Source organism: Henckelia pumila, unplaced genomic scaffold (genome assembly GCF_033568475.1).
Source record: "Henckelia pumila isolate YLH828 unplaced genomic scaffold, ASM3356847v2 CTG_461:::fragment_3, whole genome shotgun sequence".
NCBI lineage: Eukaryota > Viridiplantae > Streptophyta > Magnoliopsida > Lamiales > Gesneriaceae > Henckelia > Henckelia pumila.
Genome location: NW_027331831.1, coordinates 14,838,580 through 14,864,744, shown reverse-complemented (window position 1 = coordinate 14,864,744; position 26,165 = coordinate 14,838,580). Strand labels below are relative to the sequence as shown.

Genomic DNA, 26,165 nt, shown 5'->3' with positions numbered 1-26,165 from the left:
CATAGGCATTCCCTACTGTCAACGTTAAATAGTTGAATTTGACCAAAATATTTAAATTTATTTTTTTAAAAAAAGAAAATGGTCAGTTTTATTTGATATTAAATTTGAATAAATCAATGGATAATATATATATATTTTGGGATAAACTGATTGAAGAAAATACGTTGCCAAAGTGATATATCTCATGGAAATTAATTTCTTGTAGAATATAAAATGTTTTGTTCATGTAACTTATGCGAATAATTAGTCGGTCCAAAGAAAGATTATTATTTAACAGAACCACATGTGCACTTATGGTACTAAAATATGTGATGACTATTTAGTTTTATATGTGAATAATAAATCTATTAAAAAGGAGATTTATTATTTGATATGTTCTTATTATCAGTATTTGATTACTACAACAAAATATCACTTACAACTTACAAGTAATATTCTGTCCAAAGATTGAATATTACTAGATGTCCGGTATCTTGAGATGAGGATTTACTTTTATTTGAATTTATTATTATTTATTTGGACACTTTTGTGAATATGTTTAATTTATTGATAATTTACTATCTACCAAGTAGGTTTCTGCCGATTCATTGCCTTAGTATTTATTAAGTTCACTTTGATCACGAACCTATATTCCGCGTTAGTTTGCTTTGCGGACTTGTGTCATCGTCGGAGTTGATATAACAAGATTGTTATTTGTGAACCCAAACCTAATCAAGCCGAAAATTTGTAAGGTATTTATTCCCCCTCCACTAAACACTTAGGCTGTGTTCGGTGTCTATGATAAGGCTGTGATTGATCCCTTAACCTATGTTTCTCTCGTAATTTAGGCGTTCCCTCCAATCTCGAAGCCCCGGGATTTTTTACTGTTACGTGTGGAAAACAAATCCATTCCTCACGCTGGTTTTAGGAATCCATTTGTCTACAGTGAACAAGATTGAAGGCCAACATTACCAAATTGCCCCTTAATATTTTAACATAATTTATAAGCCAGTTGTGTCGTCATTCTTATCGGATCCAGATCTGAAAAAGCGAAAGATAATGGGGTATACTCATAACGAGATCCGTGGACAAAGATCGTAGCCAACAGCTCAGGATTTAAAGTTTGTCGCTGCATAAGGTACGAACATTCCCTTTGAGAGTAATGGTTCCAAATTTGGGTTCCAATTTTGGTATGAAATACGTACATATATATCTGCACAAAGTACATATTTGACCGGCTCGATCTAAAAGGTGTCGTGTGAAATCTACCCACTGTTTACGTGGGAAAACTTCAATTTGTCTGTCGACAGATTCATTACTTTGAGTAATTTGGCTTTAGGTTTTATGTTTTGGTTGTCGGTTTTCCAACACGTTAACACCTTTGTTCAGATTATTTATTGTCATATTACATTACGCATCTATTCACATAATGAATCGATGGTTGTCTGCATCCTTCATCACAAAAAAGGTTTACCGATTTACAGAAGACATATTCGGATATATGAGCATCTTACATGAAGCATTATTTTTGCAGCTGTTTTGATATGAAGTCAACTTTGTATTCCTAATTTGTACTTGGGCTGCTCAACTAATGATTTTTATATTTTCTTAAGTACTTCAACCAATGGACACAAGACGTAGAAACATTATCCTTATCATTCTGGTGCACCGTATGTTGTTGGGGAATTTGTTGATGGTATGTGTTTTAGCACGACACTACAAGAATGTAATTGCCAAACGAAGACGTGTCACACATAGAAGGGAGGTGTCTTACAATATGACACAAAGATTAAATGCACAAATTAACCACTTACATAGGATCACTGAAATTGGCGATGCTCAGTGTGTTTTGAATTTGCGAATGAATCGGAATGCATTCGCACGATTGTGTTACTTGCTAAGTAATGTCGGAGGGCTGGTCGAATCTAGATATGTGAAGGTAGAGGAGAAGGTTGCTATGTTCCTATCTATTTTAGCACATCATAAAAAAAACCGAGTAACCGGGCATGATTACATGCGTAGTGGTCATACAGTGAGCAATCATTTCCACGAAGTGTTGTCCTCAATATTGAAACTACATCCTATACTTTTGGTGAAGTCAGTTCCTATCCGAGAAGACTCATCAAATGAAACATGGAAATGGTTTAAGGTAAGAGATAATATTTCACTTCTTTGGGAAAGTACAACTTTTAAATAATGTTTACTTTGAAACATCACTCACTTGCGTACTATTTGTTACTGTTTTTTGAAATTTTTAATGAATTTTCAGGGTTGTCTCGGAGCATTGGATGGTACATATGTTAGTGTGCATGTTCCAAAAAATGAGAAGCCCAAATTCAGAACAAGAAAGGGTACTATTGCCATAAATGTTTTGGGTGTATGTGATCATAATATGAATTTCATTTATGCGCTTTGTGGTTGGGAGGGATCAGCAGCTGATGCAAGGGTCCTACGTGATGCTGTAACAAGAAATGAAGGTTTCAAAGTTCCAAGAGGTAATATGTTTAGTTTGTTATACTGTCTTAATAGAAATGAGATTCGTGAACTTTTTACGGTTCCCTTGAGTAATCTAATATCCATTCATTGTTATGTCACAGGATGCTATTATCTCTGTGACAGTGGATATGCAAACGTAGAGGGGTTCTTGACACCATATAGGAGAGTGCGATATCACTTGGATGCTTGGGCCAATTCATCTACTGGGCCAGAAAATTACAAGGAGTGTTTCAATGCAAAACACTGTCGTGCGCGTAATGTAATTGAAAGGGCATTCGGGATGCTTAAAAAGAGATGGGCTGTGCTTCGATCACCTTCATTTTACCCCTTGAAAATACAAAATAGAATGATAATGGCTTGTATTTTATTGCATAATTTCATCCGAAATCAAATGCCCGATGATCCTGTTGAAGAACTAGAAGATGACAACATTAGTCCAACGCATGGCCAAAATGATGACTTTATAGAAACTTTGACATCTTCTCAAGCTTGGGACACGTGGAGAGACAATTTAGCAATGTGGATGTACCAAATGTAGACTTAAATCGTATTATGGAGACTTGTATTGCGTGCTATTATTGACTAAGTCTTGGATTCCTTATGATTGTTACGTTTAGAGTCCTGTTTAAACTCATGTATGTGTATGATAGTCTGTTGACTAATTATGTGTAATATATCCATGCTTTCAATGTTTTTAATATTTGACCAATTTTAGTTGTATTAGATGTTATTCTCCATATATGTTCAGTCTCATGATTAACATTTACACTTTAATTTTTTTTTTTATGTCAGCATTATTGACAAACAATTTATTTTCAGGTGATCACACATTTCATATGTCCAAAGATATGGATTCTGGTCCAAGCTCTTTCAATGCGAATGGACGAGGCACAAAATCTGAGAAAACACGTCGTACTTGGAGCGTCAGAGAGGAAGAAGCCCTTATCGAATCTTTGAAAACAGCAGTTCATCGAGGTTTTAAAAGCGAGAATGGTTTTCGTTGTGGCTACTTGTCTTTCTTGGAGACTGAGCTCGCCAAAGTGTTTCCAGGTTCAAACATACGGGCTAACCCACACATAATCTCTAAAATTCACGTGTGGAAGAAAACACATGGCTCCTTGATGTCCATGTTAAGTCGCAGTGGTATAGGTTGGAATGAAACTGAGAAAATGATTGATGCTTCGAACGATGCGTGGGAAGAAATTATTAAGGTATGGAAACTTTTAAAGCTTGTTAACAATATTCATGCATGATGAGTTATTATTTGGTGCATTTATTTTACAGGGGGATAGTAATGCACGTCTCATGCGAAATAAATCGTGGCCGTATTTCAATGACTGGTGCGAGATATTTGGAAACGATAGGGCAGCAGGCAATTACGTGGAGCCATTTATTACTGCTGTACAAGAAATTCTGAGCAGGGTCAATGATGTAAGCCCCGATGTCGATTATGTGTCCACTGAGTTTCTCAATACTATGGAGGGTGCAGATGAATCAGTTTCAGTTTCGCAAAGTCCTCTGTCCAATGCAACTAGTGCTAAGAAGTTGAATTCTAAGAAACGCAAGAAAAATGTTGAAAATGAAGATGGTATTGTCAATGCTATCAACAATTTAGCGGACATTACTAAGTCCACTATGTCGGATCTCGTAAAGCAACTCGGGACTGACGAGAAGGTGGCTGCACTATTGGACAAGGCATTTAACGCACTAGGAGACATGAGAGAGTTCAACATGGATGAAAAAGTGTTGGTGGCAGAGTTGATGGTGGACAATCCAAGTAAGTTGGGCCTCTTTCTGCGTCTGCCTGAAGAGGGTAGAGTTAGCTTGATTCAAAGGCTGTTGCACAAAGATTGAAGAAGGTGGAGGCCTTCCTCAGTTTCATGATTAACATACTTGGAATTTGTATTTTGTATTTTGGCCTACCCTATGTAATATATGCATGATATTGAAAAAAACCATGGTAGTATCTGCACTTGTGCTGCACTATCTTGTGCAACTAGCACTGCCAATTGTTTTGGCTCAGCAACTTTATCAAGCTTGTTTGAGCTTGCCTAAGGTAGTTCACCACTTGTTTGTAACAAGTGGATGTGAATTGTAATGCTGTATGTTTTGCTGAACAAGAATGTTTATATATTATGATTTGTGAGTAAATATGAGTTATTTAACATTTTCAATGCAGTAGACTATTATGTCACTGTTAATGTTTTAAACAAATATTGAAAGGCCTCGGGCAGTACCAATATTCACATCAATGAACTCTTTTGAGTGTTTGTATTCATGCATGGAATATTTGGTTTGCTATGTCACGCATATATATTCTTGGCTCAACATTTACTCACATCTAATATCTCATAGACTACATAACAACATAATCTTTAGTCAAAGAACCAACACATATAATATACATCAACGTAATTTATTTACTAAAATATACACAAGTGTTGGATGCTCGACATTGAGATGAGTAGAAGCCTGGCTTGAGCAGATATTTCACAGAAGGTCAATATACTGCTGCCCCATAAAGTAAATCACAGGCTGCTTACAAAAGTTGCTTCACATATTGATTACCTACATGCATAATCAATCAAAACATGGGGCACAAAAGAGGAGTCTCCTTCACCAAACATTATTTACGTTGATGTTCATTCCATAGTTGCACCCTACACATCAGAGACTGAGTTAGATGATTGAGAGCTACGAGGATAGTAGGAGTCGGAACTGCTATCGTCGATGATCACAACAGTAGTCTCGGTGGTTGCATCGTCCGAGTCATTTGATTTTTCAAGACCTCCATCATCTTCTATAGTGTTCCTGTCAATTTCTGGTGGTGTATTCTTTAAATTCTCACCATCTGGTTTTTTCCATTCAATGTATTGATCACTGCCAGCAGTTGTATTAGGAGGTGGCAGCCCATCATCCTCATCAGAAGATATTAAGACAATCTCCACATGTTCATCCTCATCATCACTGGACAGAACATATATATCAGGAGGGTTTTCATCAGTGTTCTTGGTTGATTCTTTGGTGGAGGCCGAATCAGAGATGGAATTAGACATATCCTATAGATAATGCAAGTAGCTTTTAGGTGTCTTCTATCATCTGAGAAAATTCTTGTACAAGAATGCGTGGTATATATAGTAGAAATTTTAAGAGAAATAAATGTCATCTCACCAACCATGGAGCAATCTCAACTGGAAGGGAATTATTGCATTTCTCTGCGTAATAATGTTGACCATACAGGATGGTGGTTGGACATCTCTTCTATTAAATTCTAAGCATCAGAATATAAGGCTGTAATATCTTTTGGATGATAATTTGCAGTCTTATGTCCATCAAAGTTTTGGCAGTAGATTCATGATGCAGAATTAGTCAATTCCAATGTTGTGGTTAAGTCTTCATCTCAAGTTGTCGTTGCTTGTTAGGTGGGCCATTTTTAATGCTCAATAACCATACTGAAACAAGAATAACATAAAAAAAATAACTATGATCAAACATAATTTAATTGAGATAACTTACAAGGTTTATAAACATTGAACATTCTGGTCCATATAGGAAACACTTACATTTCCAGCATACTTCTCACTATTTTAATACATTAGCATCATACAATACTTAGGATAATTTATAACATAATAAGTAGCAGTTAGTTTCTGGACAAAGAAACCAACACAAAATGATACATTCTTAGGCCATAACAACCTTGTGTTTATTGGCCGGATTTGTTCTACATAATATCATCGCTTAAACGCATCGAACGCAACTTCTTCTCCATTGCCTCGGCTATCTCAGCAACCCTTATCGAAAGTTTTCGTTGCTCATTTGCCAACTGTCTCTGAGCATCTATAAGTTGCCTTAAGTTGAGAGATTCAAGGGGTTGTCGTGAACTTGAAGTACTTGTGGAAGTTGAATTATTTGTTGTAGTCGAATTTGCTTGATTTGGAGAAGACGTTCTTTCGGTGTCTTGCCTCTTCTCCATGTATTTATTAAAAGCTTTCAATGCTTCACTTCTAGTGGGAAAGGAAGCGTGCGAAGCCCCGCTGAATCTGGTAACTTCCAGTTCCGCATCCTGCCAATTAGTATAAAGTCCTGGGTTGTGCCCTTTGAATACCACATACGTCTTGCCCTGTAAAAGGAAACAAACATTGCAAGAAAATACACGGCATACACAATAAAATATAACTCAGCATTTTAAGGTTGCAAATGGTACGAAAACGTTACCATCTTTCCAATAACCACTGCAGGTTGAGAGCTACGAACATGAAAGGAAAAAAATGTCAAAAAAAGAACGATCTGTAGTCGTAACCATCTACGAAAATGGTCACTTCCAAACCATATGTATCTAAACATCATAACACAATGCTAAATTTCACTTCAATTAAAAAACACTATAAAATAATCAGCTGTATTGACGAAGTAGTAATTTTAGTCATATAAACATTCTATAGTGGAAACCAAAAATTTTCAACGTCAAAACAAATTGGGGAATATATTTGGACGTTTCCAATCTAATAAAACGAAAAAGCAAAATATACATACATAAAAATCCACAATATGAACAAAAACTCAAACATTTAACATCAGTGCATGAGAAAACTTCCGAAATCATATCTATCTGTGGAAGGAATTTTCACACTTTAATTAAATGAAATTAAAAATTAGTTTGCTGAATTAACGGCCAAGACAGGAGTAAATTAGTATTGATTACCTTTTACAGAGCACGAAGAACAGAACAAATTGCGCTCCCAAGGATTTCGTTCAGCTTCTTTGAACCGAAGGAAATGGGCATTCGGGATGCCGAGGAGAAGGGTTTTCCACGATTTTATATTGGGCTTTCCATCGTTGAATCTTGGGACCTGCAACTTTATTTCCAACCTTATGTAAAGAAAGTGATAATAATGATTTATTCGCAAAGGGTATTTTCGGTACTTTCCATTATTTTAAAATCTATCAATAAAATTATCATGTGCAACAAACATGATACAAATAATCCAAGTCACCTAATCATTCACACCAAACAACAAATAAAGACATCACATATTTAAACTATCCTGTCATTATCTACTAAATTATCAATCCATCTGTTATCCTGTCACACGTACTAAACGGAGCCTTAGCCTATTATAACAAGATGTATGTACTATTTAAAATTGAAAAATTGTAAAATTTATAATTAAAAATGATATATTATATATTCACTAATCTAAAACTAAATGTAAAAGTGTGATTGAAAATATCAAAGGAATCCATTTTTTTTTAATTATAAAGAGATAAGAGAAGACTCTAACTCAAGTCTCAGACAACCGACGGATACATGAGATTAATTAGACTATGAGCCGGTCTCAAATAGATGCTATTTGGCTGTTAGTAAATTTGTTGTATTTAGAGATGTCAATGGATCGGGTATGGGTAAATTTATTAAATTCATCCTCATACCTATTTATTAAATCTATCCTCATCCTCATCTCCATCTTCATTCCCATATCTATCATGTATTCAATTTTATCCTCATACCCATCGGAGGATCGGATATCTATGTCTTACCCATTCCCATTTATCGTATCTATCCATACAAATATATTTTTTCAAATTTTAATTATTTTATGTTTATTCACCAGATTTTTATATCATAATTTTAAAAAAATGATAAGAAAAAAAAATTAAAGATAAAAGAAAATCAGTAACCTAAGAATTATATTAGAAATAATAAAATGTTGTAAATAATTTATCTCAACATCATTATACTACAAAATAGGATTAAATTTATACTAATAATTTTCATTGTTTCGTCCAACTAACAAAATTCAACAAAAAAAAATTAAATTAACATTTCTTTAATATAATTTAATATGTAAATAAATAAATATTTATATTTAATCGGGTATGGATAGGATGTTACTAGGTCCGCCTCCATCCCCATACATGAGATACTCATACTCATTTACTCATTTATTTAATCGGGACCAAAAAACACCTCTATGTCCTCGTCCATTTGGGTCGGGTATCGGATTCTCCATCGGGTTCCGTAAAAATTGTCATCCAATGTTGTTGGTTTTTTTTTTTAAAAAATTATATCTATCTATATATATATATATATATACAGTTTTGTTATGCTGTCCACTTTTCGTGCCCACCACCATGCCCACCTATAAGGTGACACTCATCCATTGAATGAATCATTTGTTTATGATTCATCTCATCCATTGGATGATTGCCATATCATAAGTGAGCATGGAGGTGGGCAGCATAGCATAACTATATATATATATATATATATATATATATATATATATATATATATATATATATATAGAGTTTCTTTCAAGTGCTCACCTACTATGCCCACTACCATGTTTACCAATGATGTGACATTATTCTATTGGACATACAGTTTATCACATACAATATAATAGTGCCACATCATTGATGGGCATGATGATGAGCATAATAGGTGGACACTTAAAAGAAACTTTTATATATATATATATATATATAATAGGTGGACACTTCTTGAAAGAAACTCATTCATATATATATATATATATAATATTGTGGCTTAAACTTTCGATCTTTGATTTTTTCTTCTTCATTGGCGACCCATTCTCCGTCTGTTTTCTTGGAAGTTAGTATTATTTTTACATCTCGCTTCTCTCCCCTGTTACCTTCAGCCCTAACTTCCGATTCGTTAACGGAAAATCTGCACCAACACGAAAAGTCGATAAGGTAATTCTTTGGCTCCGTTTGGATTTGGTAGACATTTTTTTAAAAAAAACACTTTTTTAAACTATAATTTTTTGCTTTTGAAAAAACTCTAATTTTGACTTAAAAAGTGCTTATTTAAGCACTTTTCTGGTCAGCCAAACACTTTATTAAATGAAAAGCACTTAAAAAAGTGCTTTTTTGGCCTGGCTTTTGAAACCAAACGGGGCCTTTGTTTTCGTTTCTTTTAAGTTATGACATTTCTCGCTTTTCTTTGATTTGTTTAATTTTTTCTGGCTTTTCGTGTTGTTTGCGATTGAAAATTGATTAGATCTTTATTTTTTTAAAATAATGATATCATAATTATGGATTACTTTTAGCTTAAGTCTTGAGGAATCAAAGTTACTTCTTGCGATTGAATTCTATATCTGAATTTTATTGTATCGATCAAAAAGTTCAAATGGGCAGGAATACATATGAATAAGGTCACATACACACAAAATAATTTCAATCCAAATTTTAATTTGATTCGAGCTCTATTGAAATCCAACCTTGAAAAATATTTTTGTCGCAAACAATGTAATTTAAGAACACTTGGCAGAATAAGATGATGCATGTGTGCCTTCTCCTTTTTTTTTTTTTTGAAGAATTTTGTTTGCTCTATCCAATTTTTTTTGAAGATTCCTTAAGTTTTCAGAATCGGTTGGTAATGTCTTAGTTTCCAAGTAACAACAAAATTTTTCCTTCTATTTTTCAGTATTTGCGAAATCCTGATCTGGCGAAATATCATGTCAATTCAATATGTGAATAAGAAACCTTATATTGTATTATTCACCCTGTTTCTTTTTTAATATTGTAGTTATCTAGACGGCTTTGTCGAAAGGTGTGAATGATATGAATGTGTGGTGGTATATACTTCATATTAATAATAACAAAAGGTCTTGTTTGCTATATCTATAAGCCCTTGTTTGCTACAAGGGATTAGGTAGATTTGTGTGTGCTTTTTTATTTAATCCATTGTTTGGTAGGATTTTTATTAAAACAAGCTAATCTAACCTAGAAAGGATAAAGTTGTTTTATAGTAAGTTAACTAAACCCTCCACTCAACCTAGTATTATTTATCCTTGTTTTTATCTTACACATAAATTTCATAGTTTTCCTTTTCCTCCAACCTAAAAATCACCCATCCAATAAAATATAAATGGTATTTTTGACAAAAAATTTTAAACCATTATTTAATCTTATTCCTAAAAATCAAACCAAACATAATACTATTTTCAACACAAATTACCAATCCTTATTTATCATATCTTTTATCATTCATTTAATAATCATTCAATAATCCTATCAATTGAACCAAACACTGCGTAATTGTTATCTGTTGGTTTATTTTCTATTTGTGCTCTATATTGGTTTGAAGTTTTTGAAGATGTGCTCTCTCAGAATGCGAACTAACGATTTTTTTTGTTGCAATCTACTATACACCAACATGAAGCTTTATCAATACACATCTTTTCATCTCGCTGAACAGCACAATTTATTTCCTCATCATCTCTTGGCGTTGAGATGTCACAGTGTGCTACTTTTGCCAACCCAATTACAAGCCTATCAGTTGGTATGTATTTCTCCACTCATGTCATTTCAAGTTGTCATTATATGTACATTGAGTTTGTGGATGAGTTGGACTGCTATTGTTCTGATATTTGAAATCCGTCCGTTGCAATGTTTCAACATAAACATAGAGTAACTAGTTAACTTTAACTTGAGGCATTCACAATGGTTTGAAGCTTGCACCATATTCTTGAAAAGAGGTTTTGTGATACACAAAGATAACCTCAAAGTGTGTGATTTTTACTGTACATCATAAGCCCTATCATATGGAGGAGTAAAGAGTGCGACAAGAATTGGTTGCCTAAAATGCTCTTTTTCTTCTTTGAACGATGAAAAATTTCTGTTGACTGCTCCTCTGCCTGTGTACAGATTAGATGTTCCCTGCTTAGTAACATGCTTTGGTATCTGGTTTTTGTAATTTCACTTGCTGCTTTAGTTTTGTAGCATGTTCACAAATACTGTCGAGAAGTCTCAGTATTTTTTTTGTCGAAAAGTCTGCCACAACATCCTTCTTATCTATTTTCATGCATTTAAGTGCCTGCGGACAATGCGAAATTAGCCCTACTTGAGAGTGCAGATATATTTAATGGTTCATGCTTTTGTATTACATTTTCACAGCTAGATCAGAAGATCAATGCCTAAAGCAAAAGAAGAATGTTTGTTTCATTCCAGTTGGGCTTCAGTCACTTCACTTGCATTTTCAGCCCTTACGAAGCCGAGAAAGTGCTAGGCCTGTTTTCCGAGTAAAGCACACATCTATATGTGCTGCTTCACTGGTAATTATGTTGTACTGTGCTTGAGATCAGATTTAGGTAGTGTTTGTACTCTAAAAAAATAAGTGATTATGAATTTTTTCTTTAACAATTTGTTAAGTAAAAAATCCATAATCACTTATTTTTAGAAGTTGCAAACGCTACCTTACTCTTTGCCAATTGATTTTGTAATGCTGACTTTAAGAGAGGGCCTTCTCTTTTTATAGAATCTTTATGTTTGGCAACAAGAGTCTCTTTTTTAAAAAACCATCGACTGTAGAAAAGATGGACTGTACTTACTGAAAATTAGTGGAAGGTGTAGCTTTTTTTGGCCTTTCAGTGGTTGTTGCTATGTGGCCAGCGAGGAAAATATGTTTCACGTTATAGTTCTTTATGACAAGAACTTGTATATTTATTTCCAAAAACTTCTGGGGCACTTTTTAGTCCCTGGTCAATACAAAATGTGAAATTTCTTGGAGGATGTCATAAACTTGTTTTTTTGCATCCTAGCACTTGTACTTCTGGGAACTTGTTCGAGGATATGAGAAACTTGAAGAATTTTCTTGTATGTACTGATTCTCACCTTAAACTGCAGAATGCTACTTGTGCTGCAGAACAGACACAAACAGTTACGAGGCAATCATCTACCATTACTGTTGCACCTTTTCAATGTAATAACAGTCGCCTTCATTCTTCAATTTACGGTTTGCAGTTAGATTTTATTTTCTTATCTTTTGTTTAATTTTTTGCTTTTCTGTATATTTTTATTTATTTATTATTTATTATTATTATTGTTATTATTATTTTTTGGGTGCATTCTCGTGGAACAACTTAATTTTATTTTGATTTATCTGCTTTTCATGTTAACCTTCTCATGTTAACCGTTTAAGCCTCTCTTTTGACAATGTTTTAGACATCCGCTTCCGAGTAAATGAGTTGTACATTCTCTCCAAAGTATTTGAAACAGTTTTGTAATGGATTCCAGGGAAAGAGAAGTCTCGGGAACTTGATGATGGTGGAACTGGTCTTCCACCACTTGACGATGATGGCGGTGTAGGTGACCGAGGAGGAGGCGACGATGACGGCGGCGGCGGCGGAAGCGGTGGTGGTGGGCACTGGTCCGGTGGATTTTTCTTGTTCGCCTTCCTTGCTTTCTTGGGCTTCTTGAAGGACCAAGAAAGTGAAGAACCTTACCGACAAGGAAGGAGATAATCACTTCATATCTTCGTGTCCATTTGGTGAATTTGAGATTAACGAACCAAACGGCGATGACATACTTGAAAACTTTTGGAATGTTAGATTATTCGCCAAAATTATGTTAGGCAACATAAAAATATTTCGAAGGGTAATATAGACAAACTGTAAATGAGTGTTTTTCATTTTTTTTTCTTTCAATAATTGTGATTTCTGTCAATGATTTTGATCTTGATTATAATTTATGTCCGTCCGTCGTTGACATAAAACACTTGCTTCCAATTGTAGTGAGTACAATATGTATTTAAATTTGAAAAAGTAAATGATTATGACAAACACTTGTCTAAGTCCGTCTCCGCCTCCGGGTCATCTTTCGTGAGATGGACTCTAACTCGGGTCGGTTGGATATACAGACCGCTTATTTCTGGCCCATAATTCTAATCGAATTTTGTCCCAATTCGTGCCTACATGCCCTAATCTTTTCACAGATTCTCAATCGGTTCCTACTATCTGAAATCTCTAGCTACGAACCATGTTTGGGATCATTGGATCTGCGTGTCTCCTCAAATTAACCAATCTCGGACATTTTCGTGGGCATGTTCGTGATTTAGAAAGGTTTTCGGTAGTTGTTGCATGTTCGTGATTTAGAAAGCTTTTCGGTAGTTGTTGATAACATCTCGAATTGCTGTCATACAATGAGAAGATCGCTGCTACATTGAAGAACGAAGAGTAATTATGGGGTGAAGGTCGGATTTTTTTTTTTTTTTAATCTGAAATCGACAAGATCTATGGTGGCCTAGGAAATTTTATTTCACGCATACACTCAATTTTACAGCACATAATTAGATTGACGAAAGTTCTTGCTAAGAGTTATGCTGCTGTTTTGTCGCCTCATGTCTTCTTTGAGCCTTCATTGCTTAATTCGTTCGAGTTTAGTTTGATGTATATTTGCTGGTTGGGAAACATCCAAGCTCGTTTTTTTCAGTCTGCCTGAAATCTTATTTATTCTGCTTGACTGTGTTCCATACTTGTTGCTGAGTTGGGAAACATCTGGAGGTTTCATGTTATGTGGTGTTATGATGAAAGTTGAACTGCATCTTATTTTTAGGGAATACTAGCTCTTGAAGACTTGAACCCCGAGTTTTTCAGTGATTATTGCTGGCAATTTTGCTATTAATTCCTTGTTTGTGTTTGAAGTATTGCATTCCTAGTTTTTCAATGATTATAGGCAATTTTGGGCAAATTATGTGGTTTTAGTTGCAAGATTTTATTAGTTTTTGTATTTTAGAGGCTTTTCACAGAGATATGATGCTGCCGTGGGGGATGTAACCATTACAACAGATAGAACAAGGATTGTGGACTTTACTCAGCCTTACAGGATTAATTGGATATTCGTTTGGTTAAATATTTTTTATGAATGAGAATGAAAATTGTATACATCTAGATTAATAACTTGCATCTTTTTTGCAAGATGGGAGTCCAGTTCTAAATGGTGGTTCTGCTACACTGTTTTATGAACTATGAAGTGGTTTTATTAATTAAACCTTGTTTCATTTTATTTTTTTATCTTTCTTACTAAATGTGTATAAAACTTTGATCATTTGGAACTCCATTGAGCTATTCTTATTTTTCTGGTTACCTTTTGGCATTTTGATCCAATTATAGACTAATAAATAATTGAGTGTAGTGGTAGAATGACTGCATTTATTTAAATATTTGATTCAAGTGTACGAACCGTTGCTCGAACTGAGCTTCCTTGGATTACTTGGGAAAAAAGCTTTTTAATATTTCCAGTTAATTGGACTAGCTTTAAAGAACTTATTCTGGAAGTCTGTTGCATAGGTTGATGAAATTTGGTATAAAACTGTTACTTTCATCCATTATTTTATTCATGCATATCCTTCAATGCATCAGAGCAACAATGTGCTCTGTAATGCGTAGATGAGGTAAGTTAAATCAAAATATATCATCAGCTCCCCAGCCCATATTGTGGATTCTTCTAGCAGCAACCCTATTGTGTGGTTGACAGTACGCCTATGATCATGCATTGATCTTAAGATTTTTCAAATGTTCTCAAGTATACTTCACATTGAAACTTACTAGAAAATTGGTTTCCTAAATTTACTTCACTCACCAAGAAAATAAATATTTTCTTGGAATTGAATGTTTAAACCCAAACGGATTCTACAAATGGCAGAGCAATCAAATCAGAGTCTCACTGTATCACAAGGAAAATCATCGCCATATAGTAAAGCTCGAAATAAGGCTGAAGTGAGCTCGAAACTTCAAAAATATAAGATAAAAATTCTACCTGCAGCAGAATCTAGTAGGAACAGCAGCGGCGCACGTGCGGTAGAAGCTCTGAGAGTTGGAATCGCAACTGGTTTTGCGGACTTGGTTCGAATTGGTCCTAGGGTCTCCTACAACCTCCCATCGGCCAACAAAACACCCGAACCACCGAGAGATCGGCGGGAGATGGCGATGCGAAGGTGAGTTCACGACTGGGAGTTTGCGGCTCGCACTCCCCGTGACCTGGTCGTGAAATCGCATTTCACTGATTTTGGCCAAATTAAGATCCGAATTCTACAGTAGCTAATTTATCGGATAATTTGATAACGGTGGTCGATCTGTCTCAAGAACATAGAAGTGTTGCTCTTACAGGATGTATATAAAGAATAACGGACCTTTATCCGTGAAACCGGGCCGACCCGTTACAATAAACGGATCTTAGTTCTCTACCCAAACAAAAGCATACATTCTTCATTGAACTAGAAAGTAATTGAAATTTACTTAATGAAATAAGGTGAAAATTGGAGTTTTCGAGTCACGTTTTCTGTCTCTATAGCAGCACTTCCATGGCATTCTCGGTAATCAATGTGCCATTGAGAAACAATTCCCACTGAGATGCAAAAATTAGTTGTCGCATTACTAAAGTAATCACTTTCTTATCTGTTTTGTTTTTGTAAGATTTGTTATCTCAACTATGTCTTAGTGATTGAGGACTACTTATAGAGTTAGTTAAAAATAGTTAAGAGTTAGTTAAGTAGTTAATTGTATATATACATTACATATGTAGAACAGATAATATCTCTATCTAATCATTCTTCCTGAATACAATGAATTGTTCTATTTTCATTTCTCCATTGTTCAATCTGAATATGGTATCAGAAGAGAAATTACTTCCGCATCTCTAGTCCGATCAAGTGATCTTTCTCACAGAAGTTCTAGCCGAAAATTGATCAGAAAATGAAATTGAGTTGCAGGAAGTTTGATGTACCTCATAAATAGGGGACGGATCAGTTTAGGGAAGATATACTACAAACACTATTACATTAATGCTATTTTGTTTCGTATGTACGTCATAAAATGCACATATTACATGGTGTAATGCTAGATGTGATGCATTTTCTGCCACTCTTGTTAGTCCACGAGAGTAGATAGTGACTAAGTTAAGGAGATCACTTATTTCGAAAGCATGGTTCGATCAATATGATATCTTGTGACCATTACTCTAACTCTGGTCTCCTCTCTTGGCTAAACTCTTTGCAGGTGCTAAAATCTTCGGAATATATGTGGTTTTGTGCCTAATTTGTTTATGTTTAGGTTGCATTTGTCCTAATTTTCGGTTTTACCTAATTTGTTTTTGCAGGAATTTTTTGTCCTGATGTTAAATTAGAATATGTTGTTGGTGGTTTTGTGCCTAGCTAATTTGTTTATGTTAAGGGCCTTGAGTTTTCCGAGTGGTTCATCGGACCAGCAGTGGAGGAGGAGAGGTGGGAGGAGAACGTCGTCGTTGCTTGCTCGGCCGACTCGCCAGAAGTCATTTGACCGTGACGCTGCGGGGGAGACAATTTTGATTGCTGGGCTTAGCTTCAAGCTCTTTGGATATATTGGGTATGTTATTCTCAATTTCACTGTTATATATCTGGACACTGATTCTGTGCAATTTCCGAGCTTATTAGATTTTACGAGTTTAATAGAGTAGCTGCAGTGCATAGCGTGTTTTGTTATTCTTAGGAATATGTTACATGGTGCAGACAAGACGACGATTTCTCAATCTAAAGAGAAAGCTCATTCTGAAGAAGCTGCCATCACCCATGCAAGCAAATTATCTTATAAAGAAGAGGCCTTGCTTAATTGTCTATCTTTATCTGCTGTATCAATCTTCAGGTTTTGTTAAATTTCTTATTCGTTCAATGGTCACCAGAGATTGAGGTTAATATGTGCATTTGTGATTAACTCTCTCCAGTTGTCCTCCTTTGTGTTTATCCATATACTGTGAAACACCTAGTCTTTACGATAAACATATTCGTTTTTATGTGAAAAAAACATAAAATATTATTTTTATGATAAAAATATTACTTCTAACGTATGAAAGTTTGACATAAAAAATATTATTTTTTTATATGAAAAGTATTATATTTTTGGTAAAAAATATTAATTCTTCTAACGTATGCTAATTTTAAAGGAAAATAAAAGGAATTAAATTGGTGTGTATATATATTTTTTGAGGTGAGTTTGTTGCAATTACTTGAATTTTTCCTAAAATCAAATTCGTTCCTCCAAATTAAATGAATCGATCTATAAAATTTGTCGAAAAGACGTTTGGACGAGTATAAATTCGATCACTTCAAAGCTACAATTCAGCAAGCTTGAAAAAAACTCATTCCTATTCAACTCAAATATTATATCTAATCACATGTAAAAGATATATAGAATCCCAATACTTGATGAAAACATAACTATAAGATACATTTAAAAGGCATGCATTGAATTGGTTGCGTCATTAATGGACATATGATACTCCAACATGCCCCATCAAAATCGAGTATGATGCCGCCAATTCTGCACTTCCCATCTCAAAAGTGCACAGTAGTTATAATCAACATATGCAACGGTATGAAGATTTTGGATGTTCAGATCACTTGTCTCCGGATGTTGTCTCGCCACGGAATCTATCTCACGACAATGAGTTCAAGCATGTTGTTGGAAAGGATAACTCAGAGAATCGAACATGAGAAGAAGGGAGCTTTCTTGTTTCATCCAGCATCATTTGAGATTTGGAAGATATGGAAGCAGGTGCAGAAAGTTAGATGGCCAGAAGATGAATGATGCAGAAACCGGAACGGGGAATGATCCAAACTATGGCAAAAGATAATTCTAATTACATTTAGAATGCAATAAAATCCCATTTGTAATTAATGTGCAATAGACGACATTGTTTTATTTTTTCTAGAAAGTCTCATGTTAGTTGCTCTGGCCACATCCATATAAACGTTAGTACATAATAAATTGTATATTTTGTATATTGAACTGATTATACATGAGATGTTTGTGATATGGTTGACAAATGGGATAATGAAAAATCATCAGTATTATGTTCTACTCAAAATGATTTACTAAAGTAAGTGTAAAATTTACCACTTCACAAGTTCAAATACAATCACTTTTAGACAAGGAACTCATAACTACAACTTGTTGGATGTATATTTGGTAAACCTTGATCATACGGGTCAGATTTTATACAACTATATGTTTACATTAGCACATATAAGAATCAAGAGGAAGAGTGATTGTCCTTTTTAGTGCACCCTTTTGTTGCTAACTGTTGGAATTTGGCCCCCACTAATATTTTAATATTCCAAGCCCACTACCAATATTATATTACCCAACCCACTAACCCATATTATGCCTCCCCACTTTGTCCCCTTACTTTTCCCCGTTTTCATGCGCCTCCCCCCTTTTATGCATGTGTCCCCTTTCTGCTTCCGAGTACGCCTCCTTCTCTCTGTTTTAGTACGTTCCATTCTCTGTGTGAGATTGAGAGAACCATGAGGCCGAGGTATTGAGGGCTGTGTGCGCCTCATCTATTGCAGCCGGCCAAGAGGCAGCCAAAGGAGAGAAGAGCAAGGCCGAATGTAAGCGAGAGATGAAGAGGCAGAGGTGAGACCGAAGATTGAAGGGGCGAGAGAGTGAGGCGGCAGGCTTAGTGTTGCTGCCCTCTCTCGCCCGTGGTTCTGTGTGAGTCATTCCTTGTTGTGTGTTGAGGAGCCGAAGAAGAGGCCAGAGAGAGAGCGGGGCAGTAGGCGTATAGTGGGGTTGAAGGCAGTGGGCTTGAGTTTGGGTTGAAAAATCCTTTGTGGTCTTCGCCATGGATTGCCGGTGGATTGGAGAGTCGTAGCGTCTGATCCCCGGAATCCCTTTTGCTTGCTCATGTATTACTGCCTCTTTGTTTGTTTCCCTTGTTTCTTGTTTTTGTGCAGCGTAGGAACAATGAAGGTTGAAGAAACGACGATGAATCGGTTGATAAATTCCCAACAGTGGTATCAGAGATGGATACGCCACCGTCGCCTGTTCACCGGAGCTGCCGCCGGAGATGCTATCGCTACCGCCGAGTTCCGCCACCGCTTCTACCAAGTGCCGCCGACCTACTGGACGTTGGGCTGCCCGTGTGCCGTGACATTTGTTGTCTGTTGCAGTCGCCTTCGGTTAGCCGGCAATTGAAACTCTTACTTAGGGTTTCGCTCTGGTATATTTTGGCTGGACCTCTTTTTACTGCTTTTGTAGCGTAACTGCTTGGTGCGGACGTTGTATTGTATTTGTTGCTGATAGAGCCTAGGATCTGTGCATGTGTTGCTGGTAGAAGCCTAAGATTTATGTGCATTTGTTGCATTTGTTATTGGTAGAAGTCTAGGTTTTGTGTGCATATGTTGCTGGTAGAATCCTAGGATTTTTGTGTGATTGGTTACTGTTGTGTTTCCATCTCGCATGTGTTTATTGGATACTGTTGTGTTTCCATGTTTGGTTATTGTCGTGTTTCCATATCTGTTATTTGTTGCCTGTTGGTTACTATTGTGTCTCCTTCTAGGCTATGCATGGTTGGTTACTTTCGTGTTTCCATCCCCTGTTGTATGCTGTGTTTCTTTGTGATTCACCCGTGTCTTTGTGACTATCTGCATTTTTCTGTGTGAAATTTGCTAGCATGTTTTTTTCTATTTTTCTGTGTGAAAATAGTTATGAGTGATATTTTTCAAAACTTGACTGGGCTCCAAGCGAGGTGGAGCATTTACTTGGTTCGAGTCTTGTTTTGAAAATGTTGAAAAGTTTAATTTTTTTTGAAAAATTTTAAACTTTGATTTTTGACAGATTTGTTCTGTTTTTCGTTGTAGTGTTGTAGCTTACTTTGTGTTTGCTGCATATTTGTTTTTGTACTAACTTTGTGTTTTGTTGTGGGGCGATGATGATAGCTATAGGTGACTCTCGTAACTAGTGAACCGGTGTTGGGCCAAAAGGTGGAGATTGTTGGAATTTGACCCAAAAACTAATATTTTAATATTCCCAAGCCCACTACCAATATTATATTACCCAACCCACTAACCCATATTATGCCTCCCCACTTTGTCCCCTTACTTTTCCCCATTTTCATGCGCCTCCCCCCTTTTATGCATGTGTCCCCTTTCTGCTTCCGAGTACGCCTCCTTCTCTCTGCTGTAGTGCGTTCCATTCTCTGTGTGAGATTGAGATAACCACGAGGCCGAGGTATTGAGGGATATGTGCTCCTCATCTATTGAGGTCGGCCAAGAGGCAGCCGAAGGAGAGAAGAGCGAGGCCGAGTGTGAGCGAGAGATGAAGAGGCAGAGGTGAGACCGAAGATTGAAGGGGCGAGAGAGTGAGGCGGACGGCTTAGTGTTGTTGCCCTATCTTGCCCGTGGTTCTGTGTGAGTCATTCCTTGCTGTGTGTTGAGGAGCCAAAGGAGAGGCCAGAGAGAGAGACAGCGTGACAGTAGGCGTGTAGTGGGGTTGAAGGCAGTGGGCTTGAGTTTGGGTTGAAAGAGCCTTTGTGGTCTTCGCCGTGGATTGCCGGTGGATTGGAGAGTCGTAGCGTCTGAGCCCCGGAATCCCTTTTGTTTGCTCACGTATTACTGCCTCTTTGTTTGTTTCCCCTGTTTCTTGTTTTTGTGCAGCGTAGGAACAACGAAGGTTGAAGAAACGGCGATGGATCGGTTGATGAATTCCCAACACTAACGGTGGGAAAGGGTGTCGTCGTAAGATTAATATAATGTCAAGAGGCATCGTATGTAACTTAACCGAGGGGATTATTACCTTCTTCCAGCAATGTCCACGAGTCTCATTGCAACAAAAATGCTTGGAAGCATCAACAATGTTGTCAGAGTACTTATAAGATGGGAAGCAGAATCCGAACCGATCCACAAGTTTGAAAGAAGAACTCCCACACCAGCTTGTTCCAGAATCTGAGGAGTGTAGTACAAAACTCCGTTGATACCTGGAAACTACATCAACACATTCAACATCATGATAATTTACTCTAGTCTTTATATTATTTCCGCAACTAAAGATTTACCTGTTGAAGAATTTGAATTCCAATGCCTACAAATAGTTCATGTTTAACCCCTTGTTCGAAAAGTTCCCTCAAGCTTGAACCTTTGGCTGCAGATTCAATTTGTTTGTCCATTGCTTTGCCTATCTGACGTTGACTACTGATGTTGTCTAGATGAAGAACAGACTGGCTAACCAAAAGAGCGGCATGGATGAACTCGCCTTGATAAGTAATAACTCCTCCAGAGAGTGGAAGTACAGAACCATGTCTTGATCCAGGGCCGCCCTCCTGGTGCAAGTAAATCCGCTTAAAACCTCCAGCACCTTTCTCATCTTTTCTGTAAGATAGCTGCCAAACCCCACCAATTCCCATACTGCTAGTGTGTTCGTTACCATTATCCTTATCATCATTGGAGGAGCATGCTAAACACCTTGGTACAAGGTGAAAACACCATCAATATATTTCCATGATACAGGAGCTGATATCCTGCTAGAAAATAACTTATTACAAGTGTATAATAAGTATACACAAGATAATGAGTCAAGACAACTTATGTTCACTACAAGTTGTGACCATAAAATAATCGTTCAGAGACTCAAGGCTGCCTTTTATCGACAATTGCCGATAACATTTCGCAGCCAATGTGGTGATAAAGGACAACTTTTTCACTAAAAAATGAAAGATTCCAGAAGGTTTGGAGAACTATGTTAAAAATAACAACAGAACAAGAACTTCAAATAGAGGATATTAAATTACTCAAGATAACTTTACATCACAAAGATATAGATTGGGAAAAAACAAGGTTTCCATGTCAAAAAGAAGCTCAAATAAAGTTATAATGAGCATCCTTCGACATGGTAGGATAAAAATCAACTTAGAGCCAGCCTTATATTAAAGGAAGACAAAGAGTATGAATTCGTCAGATACAAGCCTATCCCAATGAATATAACAGATCAGAATGATATGGGAATGATTATTAAGGAACACTTAGACCTTGGTTTAATAAAAGCAGAAGTTTCACCATACAGTATCCCAAGTTTCCTAGTTAGAAATCATGATGAAATAAAACGAGAAAAACCCAGGTTAGTTATTAACTACCAAGGTATTAATAAAATCTTGGAATTTGATGGGTATTTCATACCCAGTAGAGAGCATCATATTAGCTATTTGTGCAATGCTAAAGTGTTCTCAAATTTTGATTGTAAGTATGGATTTTATCAAATCCGAATGGAAGAAAGCAGTAAAAAATTCATAGCCTTCTCTACACCACAAGAACACTATATTTGGTAAGTTATACTTATGGGATGTTGGATTGGTTCTCTTGTGCCCGAAAACATAGCAGAAGTTTAAAATTTTAAAGAAAAACAGAGCGCATGTATTGTAGTGGCCCGCGCCGTGATCACCTACTAATCATAACTTAAGCATGCAATTAATCAATAAAATAATCCTAATCAGAGTAACTGCAGAATTAAAGTAAGTTAAATACCAGGTAAGCAAAACCTAGTGATCAACCCTGCTATCCAGCCTTGGTCACCACCTAACCTCCCTGTCCCCGGGAGAACTACCTGCAACTGAACCATGGAATAGGGCATCCAACCAATAGAAAACAACCGGAAGTGAGCCTAACATGCTCAGTATGAGAGTATGAGTAAACACTATTATATGCGCATGAATGCAAATGAACTGGGTACCAAGACACTCATGTCAAGAAACAAGCTCATAGACCGGGCCCAGGGTATATAGCACGCTGCGCCGTCGCATCAGAAGGTGGCTCATATACCCACTGGATAATGATGACCTGATACTAGTACAAGTTTCCAACCATAATGGTGACCTGACACAAGACTATCGTATCCAACCATCCACAAACTTGTAGGGTGAGTGCCCTACTACTACAGGATACCTCTAAGGTAAAGGCTCAATATGCACATGTATGCAACATACAGTAATGACATGTTGTATATAAAGGCATATAAAAACATGCAATCACATAATCCATGCAAACACATAATACATGCAAATGTAGTGACCCGCACCGTGATTACCTACTAATCAGAAGCTTAAGCATGCATTTAACTTAAATAAATAAATCAAAAATTAAACAGCGGAAAACTTAAACAACAATGAAATATTGATTACAACCATATTGAATAAAATCCAGTGTATTAACCCAAATACAACAGAAACAAAATCCTAGACAAAGCCTTGCTGGTCATCCAATGCCTAAGCCCTCCAGGAACCACCCGTATCATCCAGCCGCAGACCTGCCCCATGGAATAGGGTGCCCAGATACAACAAAGTACGGGACGTGAGTATGATAAGCTCAGTACGAGATTATGAGTATACGGTGTTATGTGTGCATATATGCAAGTAAACTGGGTACCAAGACTCTCAGGTCAAGAAACAAGCTCATAGACCGGGCCCAGGGTATATATCACGCTGCGCCGTCGCCTCAGGAGGTGACTCATATACCCAGTGGTTAATGGCGACCTGATACTAGTACATATGTCCAAACATCACGGTGACTTGACATAAGACTTATGTATCCAACCATCCACAACTCGTAGGGTGAGCGCCCTACTACAGGATACCTCTAAGGTAAAGGCTCAATATGCTCATGTATGCAACATATAGTCGTGACATGCTGTATATATAAAGGCATATAAAACATGCAATATAATCCATGCAAACACATAATACATGCATACTCAATATGGATATATCGAATAATACCACCGTACCTCATACACTAGGCAAGCTAGACCAGCACTATGTCCAAGCCTACAGTGCGCTCTACAATGCAAAGTACTCATGCATTATAATCTTATTCTAAAAGCCTTAACTATGCTATAGCATACTCCCTATTTACTATAAGGAGTCAGATCTATACATGCGTCTGTCGTCAGCCCGCTGATGAAGACTGCCCCAGAACTTGGGCACCTCTCCGCCTATAAATAGGCCATCAGAGGGCCTCATTTCTCACCTTTTGCATCTTTCTCTCTCGGTTTTAGGGTTTTCTAGGTGGTTTCCAGACTTCCTAGGCTTGGTCTGGAGGTTGGCCAGGCGCTTCGGGGTTCCAGTGGATCACTACATGTGTAGAATTCAAAAACATTAAACATCCATAGGGTGTTTAAGAAATTTTTACATATCAATCTCAAAATATTGATTTATGGCTCCAACTAAGTTGTGAACAACTTAGCTCTTGAAAAGGTGGACACTATCTATAAGATTCCAAGAGCAAACTTTGCTCGAAAATGGAACAAGCTTCCAAGAGAACACCTTGCTTGAAAATGAACTCTTTTCTTCAAATTAGGTTCACGACTATTCAAACTAGATCCACTCTAAATATGCACTAGAATATTTAAAGCATTTTTCATTGAGAATTTCTTTGTCTTTTCCCCCAAGTTGAAAGACAAAAATTGAGAGAAAATATGAGGAAGTGTTCCGCCACCATGAGTTGGAGAGAAGGGAATATTGCTTGTATTGGTACTTAAAAAGTTTGTTATGACAAAAGACAAAGCATGCATGAAAAAGGTTAAAGTAGACATAAAAAAGTGTGCACCTTGTCTTTTAACCCTTCATATTCACTCTCTCTCATATATTTTATGTATTTATATGTCAAACATATACATACATGACCCATGAACTTAATATTTAATTAATTATCAAACTCAAACCCATTTAAGTTTAATCAATTAATTAGATCCAACTTGAACTCATTCAATCCCACTAGTAGAATAATTATTCAACACTATTTCTATTTGAGCTCTACAAGACCCAATAGTGTTTAATTAATCCAACACTTGAATTAATTTAATTATTTGGACTCTACCAGGCCAACTAGTATTTAATTAATTCAACACTTGAATTAATTTAATTAAATTCATAATAATAATTTTGTAAATCACATTTACAAAATTTAATTATTTATTCAAGTAAACTTTTAATCTTTAAAAACATTAACAAATTAAAAGTTACTTTCCCATTTATTCTTCTTTAGAAGTCATACTTCTAATTTATCTCACTTATAAACTCCTTTATAAGGCGTTCAATACATTGAACTAATTTTATTCTCAACGGGATCTAGAAAGCTAGTACTTGTGTGACCCTCAATGGTTCAATGGTACAACAAGCAGTGAGTTTACATCTCCATATGATTCGGGATCAACAAGTCCCTTATATGAACCCCAATAGCTCCATTCTTATTTATCAACTCATTGATAATAAGAACGTCAGAAAACTCAAGTCTGATAGTACCCAACCAGTCATGTTAAACGTCTAGCAGCATCGCTTACATGACTCTCTAGGTATCAAATGATAGTGCCTGCAAGAACCAATCAATTATGGTTAGCGTACAGTACAGTCCCTTCAACTCATATATCCTGACCGATTCGACAACCATTGGTTTATCGAGAGTTGTCATTGAATCGATAACTATGTGTCATGCCGTAGCTGCATTGAAGATGTAATTCAAAAAACCCCTTTCTTAATTACCACCTACTCTGATCAGAGATTTCAAGCTACATATGCATGAGATCACATAGGATATCCATATCCGAAGGTAAGCATTTAATACCCGACTACAATGCATCGACTTCTATATGTTTCGACACAACACCCAACCTTGCCACCTAATGACCCCAGTTGAGTCGGTAAACAATTCAAAGCAAAGCGCTAGCATATAGAGTCTCCATGTTGTCCTGGGTCATAAGGACTAATGGTGTACAACCATAAACTAGAACATTTCCACTTGATAAGTGAGAACCACTTGGAAAGTCCTTTAGGGAGGGGTTGTTCAGTGCTTTTTACAAGGAGAACCTATTTGCATGCTTGGACATCACTATGTCCCCTACCAATGAAACATGGTACTCACATCGCAAATAAAAGCCTCAACCTCGAGCGACCTTTATCCTTCTTTGTGGTGGTTTAATCGACTAGGAACATTTTAGAATATACAGTATTCCAAATATGAGTTTCATGACAGTCATCACATGACCATCTCATATTCTTTCTACTATTTTTATATTCAAGGGCTTTATCTATACAACTAGCTGAGTATACAGATAAAGGTGTGCCAAATTAAATAATGTCAAATATTA

General features: G+C 36.4%; 2 protein-coding genes across 3 annotated transcripts; both read left to right on the top strand.

Annotated features, from left to right (window-relative positions):
* The first annotated feature begins 1,394 nt into the window (after positions 1-1,394).
* Positions 1,395-4,332, top strand: LOC140872258 (uncharacterized). Its single transcript, XM_073275075.1, has 4 exons — positions 1,395-2,128; positions 2,249-2,330; positions 3,295-3,686; positions 3,760-4,332. Exons 1-4 carry the CDS (start codon positions 1,604-1,606, stop codon positions 4,327-4,329), a joined length of 1,569 nt encoding a protein of 522 aa, XP_073131176.1. The 5' UTR covers positions 1,395-1,603; the 3' UTR covers positions 4,330-4,332.
* A 4,705-nt stretch (positions 4,333-9,037) lies between these two features.
* LOC140871861 (uncharacterized) lies at positions 9,038-13,048 on the top strand. Of its 2 annotated transcripts, none has more exons than XM_073274602.1 (5): positions 9,038-9,195; positions 10,667-10,786; positions 11,401-11,558; positions 12,130-12,205; positions 12,520-13,037. In XM_073274602.1, the coding sequence occupies exons 2-5, from the start codon at positions 10,738-10,740 to the stop codon at positions 12,744-12,746; spliced, it is 510 nt and encodes a 169-aa protein (XP_073130703.1). In that variant the 5' UTR covers positions 9,038-9,195; positions 10,667-10,737; the 3' UTR covers positions 12,747-13,037. The 2 variants fall into 2 exon arrangements, with proteins under 2 accessions (XP_073130703.1, XP_073130704.1); XM_073274603.1 differs by having other exon boundaries at positions 9,039-9,195; positions 10,703-10,786; positions 12,520-13,048.
* Positions 13,049-26,165: the final 13,117 nt, after the last annotated feature.